The sequence below is a fragment of the Cervus elaphus genome, chromosome 28, assembly GCF_910594005.1.
Source record: "Cervus elaphus chromosome 28, mCerEla1.1, whole genome shotgun sequence".
In the NCBI taxonomy this organism is placed as follows: Eukaryota; Metazoa; Chordata; class Mammalia; order Artiodactyla; family Cervidae; genus Cervus; species Cervus elaphus.
The window spans coordinates 27,089,261-27,100,913 of record NC_057842.1 but is presented as its reverse complement, the minus strand read 5'-3'; the positions used below and the strand labels follow the sequence as shown (position 1 = coordinate 27,100,913).

The following is an 11,653-nucleotide window of genomic DNA, read 5'->3' as shown; positions in this document are numbered from 1 at the left end:
TCCTTGGACAATCAGTATTGGAATTGTCCTGTTATCTGCAACTTTTCTGGTTCAAAATAATACTCAGTCATTTGGAACAGGACATTATGCAACAGATAAAGGAAGGGTGTGTGTGTGTGTGTGATGTATAGAAAATACAGCTCCACCATGGAAAGAGAAATGTTGCAAATGACAATCTTTAAAATAAGCCCCAAAAGATCACCTTGATGGGTTGTTGTTTTCTGCAGAATAAAGAACCTAAAGAAAACTATTTCTACCTTCAAAATTCCCATACAGGTATGCAAAGTAATACATGATATTTAATGAAGGAATTCACAAGGAAAGGCCAGTCTCTCAGATTCTAATTTTTAGCACCTTCACAGGAGTGTTTATTTCATGTTTCCTTCCTATTGCTTCTAGGTCATTTCATCTCCTCACTTTGGGGATGAATAACAGCTATATCTTCATAGACACACAACAATTTGAATGAAGCATTGCAAGTTTGCAAAATGCGATGGATAGAAGCAATCACTTTTTTTTTCTCCTCTTATTCATCAACATATAAATTAAGGCAATCCAGTAAGAGGGATTACAAATGGATAAAAGAGAGAAAAAGACAGATCTTACTGTTTTTCTGCAAGGCGTTAGCTATTTTCTAAGCCTAAATTTTTTAGCACAAGCATTAGCAAGGTGTCTTTGAATCAGGGACTTTTTCAAAGCCACCCCTAAGAAGCCTGGGGCTGTGTAAAGCTGTAAGGCCATAGAGCAGAACCCTGGAGACAGTCTGAGTAATACAGCACAGAGGACAAATTAACATTAAAATCACTTTGGGGGCTTGTGACTTTCAGCTTTTTCAGTAAGTACTGGAAGCTCTTCGACTTGTGGTACTGGAGAAAAGAGATGGGAAGCTACCACTGATTAATAAGAGCCTGGGTGGACCCTGCTCTGAAGGGCCAGCCCTCAACTTTCCCACCTCGGGTTGGGGGGCGGCGGTGGGAGGGGGGGGAAGGCGCGGGAGAACAACGAACCTTATTTACTGCTGCCAAGGACCGCTACCTGCACTGGGAACAGGAATAGCGGACCTTCTCCTCCTCCCCCCGCCCAAGCCGGGAAAAATCTTTCCCAAGATCATTCCCAGTCCCCCAGATGAGAAACCAAATTGCACACGAGATCTTCTGGAGAAGATTGAGAGAGAGAGAGAGCGGCGCAGAGCGAGGGCGAGCTGACTGCGGAGGGAACTGCCCGAGGGGAGGAGGAATCTTCCAGAGCCCCGGCAGAGACTCCCTTTGGGAGAAAGTCGCAGCACAGTTGAACTTCCAAACGGTGTGTGAGAGCACACGCCTCTGAGACCGACCCGCGCCGGGCAGGTAACGGGCGGTCAGGCTGACCGCGAGTGTCCACCGAGATTCCTCCGGACCAGCCGCCCTGCGCCCGACCAACTGCAGCGACTTTTATTGAAAAGAAAGAAAGGAAAGGAGAGAAGCAACCGAGGAGGGGCTCGAGAAGACGGGGAAGGAGTCCGCAGCCAGAAACCCTCCAGCGATCTGCCCCGGAGTGCGAGGAGCGAGCTGCCGTGCGGCCGGGGTTGCGCGCGGGCGCCGGGAGCCGGGACGCTCGGCCGCAGGGAGGAGCGGAGCGCGCCCGACCTCGGGCGGCGGAGACCCGCCCAACTCGGCAGTCGGGCCCAGGGGGCGGGGAGGGGGGGACGAGGGGCGGGGTGGTCTCGCGGCCGCTGGACCTTCCACCTCCACACTCGCAGCCGGAGCGCGCCCACCTCTCCCCGCGAGAGCCGCCCTTCGGAGGGCTTCCACCGCGCTCGCAGTGCCTCCTCGGCTCCCCCCGCCCGGGCTCTCGTTCTCCCGCCTTCTTCGCCGCGTCCAGAGATGCTCCGCCGCAGACCCGGGACCCCTTAGGCGCCTCTTCCCGTGCCTCTGCCAAATCGCGACGCCTGTACTTTTCCAGCTCCCTCTTTCCCTCTTGAAATTGAAAGTTATTGAGGTCGCTCGGGGTTGTTGCTCCAGCAGTTTCCTTCCCCGCCCCCAAGCTCCCCCCGCCCCCCGCAGCCGCCCCCCTCCCCCTCCCTCGCCCTGTCCCTCCCTCGCGGCCTCCCTCCTTCCCTCCCTCCACCAGTGGAGCCGCTCCTGCTTGCGAACGGCAGAAGCAGCTCGGGGTCTCTCCGCCGCCCCTTGGCCATGGCCGCGGTGCCCACGGCGCCCGCTCCCCTCCGCTCCCGGGACCCCCGCCGCTGCCGCCGCCACCTCTAAAGCCCGAGGGGCCGCCACCGTCGCCACCGCCCGCCCGGATCCCGCGCAGCCGCGGCGCACCATGCTACCTGCGGCCACCCTGGCGAGGCCGCTCGCTGCTTCTGGAATCCTCACTCGCGGCATTGACAGCCACCGCACGGGAGCCCCCGCAGCTCAGGGCTCGGACAGTTTGAAAGTACAATAGTTGGTTTCCCCGACCACCCGACCCCGCTGCGTTTGCCATCCCGGCTCGCCTGTCGGATCTGAGTGGAGAAGTTGTCCGCAGCTGGGGTTAGCGCTTGCTCTCTCCATTACGCCTAACACCTACGTGTATTTCTGAAACAGTCAATCTTAATTACCAATCAAAAGGAAAAAAAAAGGAGCAAAGGAAGGGAAACATTATTGGGTTACTATGCACTTGCGACTGATTTCTTGGTTTTTTATCATTTTGAACTTTATGGAATACATCGGCAGCCAAAACGCCTCCCGGGGAAGGCGCCAGCGAAGAAGTAAGTGCAGGCTTTTTTACGCATTTGCTCCCTCCCGCCGCGTTCACCTGTCGGGTCGCTTTCCCTTAACTTGAGTCGGCTCACAGCAGCGGCAGTCCTCGCACCCACACCCCACGCCTGGAGAGGAGGTAACAGTTTAGGCTCCGGTGTGTCACGCCTTCCCCTCGGCGGCCCCTCTCTTGCTCCGCATCTTCCTGGGTGCCATAGCCCGGCGGACCCTGCGCTCCTGTGCCTCCCGCGCCCCCATAACCGCAGGTTAGCGGAAAAGTTCGCTCCTTGGTTAAGACCAGCTCAGGGGATGTGTGCTTTCCTCCCGAGACTGGGACCGGAGCCTCCAGCCCCCAGGCATCGCGGACGCCCGGCTGGCGAGGTGCCCCTGAGCCACTGTGACCGGCGGGGGAGGCGCGGCCGCGGCGCCCGCTCACCTTGCGTCGCCGCCTCGCGTGGGGAGACCTCGCGGGGTCCTCCCGCGGCGCTGGGGTCGCGAAGAGCTCTCCCGCCACTCGGGAAACGGAGAGCCAGCGCCTGCGCGGCCGCTACCCTCAGCCACGCGCGAGTGGAACGGTAGGGCGCGCCGGGCGCTCTGGATTCGCTTGCCTGCGCGCTGGCGGAGCCGCGCGGCGTACCCCTCGGGGGATCGCGAGGGCTGCCGAGCCAGCCGCTGGGAGCCAAGAGCGCCAGGTTTCCAGTGACAATCTTGCCTGTCACCCGGGAGGGCTTTTACCGTCTCAGGCCCTTTCAAGTGGGTCCCCTGGGGGCAGACACACACCGAGGCTGGGGTTTCCCTAAAGACTCTGGTTCGCTTCCTCGCTTCCCCTTATCCTGACTCCAGTTCCTCGGAAGCTTGGCTGGTGTAGCCTTCCTAGGACTGTGCGGTAGCTGGGATAAAACGGGTACCCCCAAGGGCACCCCCAACACGGCTTGGTCTGTTTCAAGGTGGCGTCTTCCACAGATGAGGAGACAAACCCGAGAAAGGCACCTCTCCTTGCTCCCGGGAAGCCTGGCGCGCCGGGCGCTCTGGCTTCTGTGCAGAAGTGGGGTGTCCCTTCTTCGCAGATAGAGCCGGAGCGACCCTGGCTCCAGTGTAGGGAGCGCTGGCGGGGACCCGGAGGGAGAAAGCTTCCCGGGGCGCAGAAAACGATGCTATTGCCTTAACCAACTCAGACCTCCGCCGCCGGGGAGCCAATGACGCTTGGCGGCGCCTGCTCCGGCGCGCAGAGCCAGCTCCCAGCGCTGGCCCGCGAAGCCCCTCGGGGTACGCGTGGGTAACAGCGCAGAAGACACAGCGTGGGCTTGTGTGAGATGGAGATTTAGTAATCGCTTGTCCGCCGCTGTTTGTGCCCTGTCCCTGGACGTGAGGGTCCCCTGAAAGCTCCCTTTGTGCCGCTTGCCTAAGGCAGACAAGGTTTGATTCACCTGAAAATTGTCTTTAAAAAACATAGCTGAGCCAAAGCGCCCGGGGCTCCCGCCCAGCCTCGCTGCCTCTGGGTTCTCGTGGCAAGGGGCAGGAGGGCCTAATCTAAACACGTCAGGGCATCCTATTTGTTATTCTTGGCCTCTGGATGGTTGTAGTCTTCGAAACTCTTCCACCTACCCTTCCCCTCGAGCCTTGCGGCTGCCTTACAAAACAAATGGCTTGGGACTCGAGCCTTGCCCTGGCTCCTGGCAGCCCCCAGGTCCCCTTCTTGCAAAGTCCGGCCCGAGGGACTGAGTCTCTCCCGCAGGTCCGTGGGGAGAAAGAGATGCTAGGCACAAGTGGCAGCCTCCTGCCTTCCCATCCCTCTTCCAGACAGTACCCCACCCGGCGCCCATGGCTCACACCCTCTTTCACCCTACCGAGCATCCCAGGGCAAGGAGCCCCGCAATTGCAGGGGAAGGACAGGGTCTTGCCTGTCAGTGTTAGAGTTGTCTCCGATTCCGGGGTCAGGGGTGGGGGGTGGGGGTGGGGGGCTGTTTGAGATGAAATACACCGGCAAGAAAGCTGACCACCATTGGTTCTCACTTCCCCAGCGAGGACAGCGGTGCAGGAAGCTGCCCAGTGGTGCTACCCCAAGTCTTCTAGGAGCAGAGGGGGTTGATGCACCGCTGGGCTTGGACTCGAGCCGATTTACAGAGTCTAAAGACGAGCCGCTTTTTGATCTGCCTTCATCGTCTCAAGGCCAAGTCAAAGGCGCCCTCTTGTTGTGCAGCGGGGATGAGAGACGGAGTGGGTGGAACTGTGTTGAAATTCCGATTGTGCTGTGGGTGTGGGGCCGGGAGAGAATTCCCCTAGCAGGGGATGCTCCTTGCGCCTTCACGCTTGAGTCTTGCCTTTGCTACTGGGGTTTGCTGGTGCAGTTATGGGAGAGGGGCGACCCCTTGCGTTCTTTAAGGAGACAGATTCTCTTGGCAGGTGTAGCATGGGGCTGGCTTGTTTTGAGAATGGGGAAGGGGAAAGAGGGTAAAGAGAGAGATTTGTTCCAAAATCCAGAAATTCAAGGTCAGATTGCATGTTCACATACTCATTGTTTGGGAAATCTCTGGGGGGAAAAGTTTTCTCAAATAGGGACTGGTAAAAGGTTGTTTCAATGAAAAATAAGGTAGTAGAGGTATTCTAGAAAGAAACAGTCTTTCCCCCTTTTCTTCAAGAGACAATTAAAGTATTTAAGGGTATCCATTTTGTCCTTAGAGTTAAATAGCTTCACTCTCCTAAACTTTAAAATCTTAACTAATGATAGAAAATTGAGGTGCATGCAAGAACTATTTTTCAAAAATGTTTAAAGCGATCTCTTGAATGTTTTTGTGGAAAAGTTTCTCGCAAAAAAAAAAAAAATCATTTGCAGTGTTAAATATTATTAAGTATAAGGAGCCATGACTAATCCTCAGATAAAGGAGATAAAGCTATATCAATAATCCCGGTTTCCCTCAGTCAACTGGTATACTGTTTATTTCTACTTTGTTGCAAACTAGCTTCTTGTTTCCTTTTATAAAAGAAACAACATTTTAAACAGGAGTTTGATACTCTAAAAAATACTTATTGGGTTATGGATAAGGATCTGCCTGCAATGCAGGAGATGTGGGTTCGATCAGGGGTCAGGAAGGTCCCCTGAAGAAGGAAATGGCAACCCCCTTCAGTATTCTTGCTTGAAAAATCCCATAGACAGAGGAGCCTGGCATGACAAGAGTCCATAACATGACAAGAGTCAGACACAATTTAGCAACTGAACCACCACCACCATGGTGTTATGGATGAAAAAATACCCAATAACTTTATTATTTACTTGGATTCATATACAGCTCCTAGAGTTGACTAAGTTGAATTTACTTAAGATAAACATGGAATGCATCCTCATTCAACAGTCCTCAACCAGAAATGTTTTCAGAGGATGTTACATAAAGAATCCTCAATCCAGTTTTAAAATCATTTCCCACTCAGCCTTTGCTACTTGATAGAGTTAGCTTCTGAATTCCAGATTATCTGCTAATAAAAGTAAAGGTTGTGCTTGCCATAATAACCACAGTGTCTTACAATTGCACCACACTAACTTGAGTTATTTCCTAGGGACCCTATATAGCCACTTGAGGTATAGAGGCTGGTATTAATATACCCATTTTACAGGGAAAGAACCCAAGAAACAGAGGCTAAGTAATCTGTGCAAAGCCATAAGATACTGAATGGAACTTGTCTCCTGCTATTTATGCTATATGCTAATACATGTTTGAGAGTAGGTGTCAGGACTATTAGATAATAAATCTGATTGTCTCCAAACCATCACTTATCCTGTGTTTGGAGAATAAGCCCTTATGGTTGACTGGACATTTTTGAACTGTTCTTTATATGTATTATACATTAATGATATGTGTAAAAGAGTTAAATACCTGATAGTTTGCCAAGTATAATATATTATTTGGTTATTAGGAAGACATTGTAGGTTCATATTATGACGGAATACTATTGTGAGAAACATCAGATGCCATTATGGTATCCTTTTTATTTGATGCCATCTATTGATTCATTTTTAATTGCTTAGATTCCAGATAGATCCAAGTTTTGACAAGTCATTGTATGCACAATAATTACCAAGCACCCACTGCACAATCTATAAAATTTTTTTAAAAATATTTCATAAAGATGTTTGAAATAAAGGAGTAAGAACACAAGAGAAATCATTTTAATGGTGACAGACTGAAAAATGATGAATACAGTGGCCATTGCTCATGATATCTTGGATGCTGAGCCATTCTCTGAAATTATGATACACTCTTGATGATTAGGGCTTCCCTGGTGGCTCAGAGGTTAAAGCGTCTGCCTGCAATGCAGGAGACCCGGGTTTGATCCCTGGGTCGGGAAGATCCCCTGGAGAAGGAAGTGGCAACCCACTCCAGTATTCTTGCCTGGAGAATCCCACGGACAGAGGAACCTGGTAGGCTACAGTCCATGGGGTCGCAAAGAGTTGGACACAACTGAGCAACTTCACTTCACTTGATGATTACATAACTAACTTGGAAAATAACAGGTTAACTGTAAGACAGAAAAATCATTCATTCTACTGTACATTTTGTAATATTAATTTTGAATGAAAGTGTGTCTGGTTTGGATATTGACTACAGTGCATTTTTTTCACTTGTCCACTTTTGTCACCAGTCTACCTTGTTTTTGAGAGAAACACTGTTTAATGGATGGAGATATGAGCAAAATTTGCTAGAGGAAATATATTCTGCAACATATCATATGATATCTTCATGAATCAAAGCCCCAAATTCAGACTCTTAAGTAAGCAGTGATGGCAACATCTAAATATAAGCAAAGATCTATTTTTGTGAATTCTAATTTAATCATTATTACAGTATCAAAATTGTTTCTTAAAATATCTCTTTGTCATACTATTTTAATCCTTTATCACTTCAATAGAATGATTTTACTAAGAGCATTAAGAATGATAGTTTTTAAATACTGTCTCTTTAGTCCCAAGTTATTCTATGTAAAGTCATTGACAATATAATAGGCATAAAATTGATCAATGTCATCACTTCAGTATTTTTTAAGCATGAAATATGAACGGTTTTTTAGCTTGTAAGTAAATAAGTTTTGTTCAATCGTTTCTCCATTAAGTATCTCCTGGAATTTGATATTCTACAAATTAGGTCCCCAGAAAGTGATGAATGGGGAATTACAACATGTAGTTAATTTTGATTTTCAAATTATGGGGAAACTTTCGCCACACTACTGCAAAACAAGTTTATTAGTCATCTGATCACTTGAGGCTATTTTAATCTGAACAGAGATCTTCAGATTGCTACTATTTCAAATATTTTCTAGTTAAATGGTTAATCTTTTTTTTAAAAAAAAATGCAATCGTTCTTTTAAATTCTGTGTATTTTTGATAGAATACTGTGCGCTGTCAGATCCCTATGTAGAATTAAGACAACATGATCCCTCTGCAATTACAAGAATAAACTATCAAAAAAATAAAACTATTCCACACAACAGTTTTCTAAATCATCTTCCCCCTGCTTTATCTCTATCCAAATGTTTCACTTTGGACATTGTCCTAACCTCTCTTCCCACTTCCTCACTATTCACTCTCCCCAGCCCCCAAAACATTTTTTTCCAAGTAGTGAATTCTTGAAATGCCATCAGAGTGGGTATTATGTTTCATGAAATGTAAGAATCAACTTTGGTTACCATTAGGAAAACATCATTCAGTTTTGAGAGCATGGTAAAGATCATGTAAGACAGTGTGTTGAAATTATATGTTTTACTTGGTTAGGACTTTTTCTTCTCTGAACAGTGCATTGTACACTGGTATTCTTTTGAGAATGATCATTTGTAAAAGTGTTGCATCATAAATTATATAGTTTTTTTTTGTCTTGCTTTTGATTTTGAGGAAAGATGTGGGTTGCTTTCTTGATTGTGAATTTTTTCGTAAGGTTTAAAATGATTGGATTATCTTAAAATTTACCATATGTTGGCCAACCTAGTAAGTTTGAAACGCTTTGTACCTATATCTTAGCAAACATATAGCATATAAACATATAAGGTATAAAATACATATCTGTAAAAGATGCTGTCCATTTTTTCTATTTACTTAATTCTATCCATCAGATCTTTCTATTCAGGATTACTACTAGTATTCTGATTAAAGTACGTATCCAACACTGCTGAAAAGACTGGAATGTTCCATTCGCAAGGATTGTAGGGGTGCTGATGATGCCATTGAGTATTAAGAAATCCCACTTTCTGCTCCGAAGGTATTTCAACAATATGAAACTTTTAAGAAAAAGACCTGAATTCTTTTTACCTAACTTCTCTTCCCACTTCCTCACGATTCACAATTATCCAAACCATAAAATGTTTGAATAATTTCAAAAACTCATTTTAAAAAAGACGGTTGCAGGTGCCTCTTATCTGATAAGAATGTTTCTGCCTTATTTGTAATCTTGGCAAGGGAACCAGTACCATCTGCTGTCACTAAAATTCTTCTGGAAGTTTTTAAGGAAAATTTAACGGTCCTAAAGGATATGATTGCCCAATTAAATACATATTTAATAGCCTTTAACTCCCTCTATGCTTTATGCCTTATGCAAGTATCTAACCCAGTCTTCAAATTACTACTTTATGAGGCTCCCCTCTGACCTTCATAATGTGATGGATAACAGCAAACATCATAAATCCATGCTAGAGCCTGAGACCTAAGACATCACTGAGGGAGAATTCCAAGTGTGTTTTGGGAAAAGTAGACAGAAGTAGAAGACCTGGGTTCTAGGTCCAGCGCTGCTAGTAATATCTGAATAAACCAGACAAACCCCTATACCACACAAAGCTTCAGTTCCTCCTCTGTGAAGTGAGGTGGTTGGTTAAAATTTTAGATCTAAACGATTCTTATAGTCTCTTCAACCTTTAATCTTTTGGTCTAAGAGCATGAACCATGAGCAAAAGTGGGGACTTATTTCTTCTAAACCTAGCTATCTTATTTAACTAAGTTTAGTAGATGAAGAATATAAATGAATATAAGAAGTATTCATTTATTGTAAGTAAAATGTAAATTCATCATATAAAGATTAATAAGTAACTTATCAACATAGAGACTGAACTAATTATGTTATCCCACACACACCCCCCACATCACAATTTCTAGTGCCAGAAGACTATAGCCATAGCATCAATCCACACACTCCATCTCCAGCATGTTCATTTTGTCCTTAAGCATAAGAGTCACAGGGAATTGGTTTGGAATCCCAACCAGAGAGATGCTTCAGAACTCCCTTACATGACAGGTTTTTAGAAGGGGCCTGTGCTGGGGGTGGAAATGGCAATTACAGTGACCCAGGTTTAAGTTATAAAACCCTGTGTTATGAGAGTGACTGAGCAGAAGAGTGCCTATGAAGGGAAAAGAGGAAGAGAGCCACATTTGTCCAAACTCTGGAGTATAAGGACTCAGGTCTGATGAAAAACAAGGCACTTCATCTGGGCTTCCCTCGTGGCTCAGCTGGTAAAGAATCTGCCTGCAATGCAGGAGACCTGGGTTCGATTCATGAGTTGGGAAGATCCCCTGGATAAGGGAACGCTACCCACTCCAGTATTCTGGCCTGGAGAATTCCATAGACTGTGTAGTCCATGGGGTTGCAAAGAGTCAGACACGACTGAGCAACTTTCACTTCACTTCACTTCATCTGTTTTAAGGAGCCTAATATATCATTCTCAACTGTGGTTTCTCATTTTTGTAGCCCTGTTTGTGCACATAAGAGAGTGGTCACTGGTATCAGGAGCTTTAATTTTACGTCGCCAAGACTTCCAACTGAAGATAATACTTGTAAGTCTCATCAACTGTGGAGCTGTATTAGTTTGCCACAGATCTTAGGAGACCTAAAAAAGTTTATAGTAAGGAAAGATGTTTCCTAAAGTGTAAAAGTGACTTTTTATGTCATTCCACTTGGATCTAACATCTACTCATAGCGTTCTACTTTCAAGCAGAATTTTCGAAGCACACTCTCTTAAAATAAGAAATTCTCCAGTGGGGAAGAATGGAGGGAAGGCTAGTTAGGGACTTTGGGATGGTCATGTACACACTGCTCAATGTTACGGGGCAGCCTAGATGGGAGGGGAGTCTGGGGGAAAATGGATACATGTATATGTATGGCTGAATTCCTTCACTGTTCACCAGAAACTATCACAGCAGTGTTAATCAATTATATCCCAATAAAAAGCGTAAAAATAAAGTAAACACAAATTCTCAGAATGGATTGAAACTTGAGGAATTCAGTACATCTATATAGAACATGAACTACTTCTGCATCATGCCCATTGAGTAATTGTCTAGCCTCAGTAACAACCAGTTAGGGCTTCTCTGGTAGCTCAGATGGTAAAGAATCTGCCTGCAATGCAGGAGACCTGGATTCGATCCTTGGATTGGGAAGATCCCCTAGAGAAGGGAATGGCAACCCACTCCAGTGTTCTTGCCTAGAGAATCCCAAGGACAGAGGAGCTTGGCTGGCTACAGTCCATGGGGTCGCAGAGTCAAACATGACTAACACTACTCAGTAACAACCAGGTCCCATGCCTTTGCTTGCTAGTCAAGTTGGGTCTTCTGTATCAGGAAGCAGATTATGTTTTCTAGCATGCCTGTTCTCCTTCTTCTGAGCAGTTGACAGGGGCATGAGATTGAGATTTAGTTACCTTAAAACTTCTCTCTAAAATGGATACACAATAATTCAATGCACCATATTCACTCCCAAAAATTGCCCTTAGAAAACTAGCTGGTAAGCACATTTATAATTATACCCCAATACAAAGCACATTCCTGAGAGTAAGTGGTAAAGCAGCCCCCATTTTATAACCACATAATACAAGCCACCACCACACAATATAAAATGACATAATTTGTGAAATGCTTATTTTAGAACACTCTTTTCTTAACATATGCTTGATTAGCTGGTAAGAAA

The 11,653-nt window shown here is 46.4% G+C and overlaps 1 protein-coding gene across 1 annotated transcript in view; it reads left to right on the top strand.

The window, feature by feature from the left end:
• Positions 1–2,298: 2,298 nt before the first annotated feature.
• The window catches only part of RSPO3 (R-spondin 3), a 92,997-nt gene continuing 83,642 nt past the window's right edge, over positions 2,299–11,653 (top strand). The window contains exon 1 of the mRNA XM_043889981.1: positions 2,299–2,731. Coding sequence (XP_043745916.1) covers positions 2,635–2,731 — 97 coding nt within the window. The 5' untranslated portion in view covers positions 2,299–2,634. The remainder of the gene's footprint in view (positions 2,732–11,653) is intronic.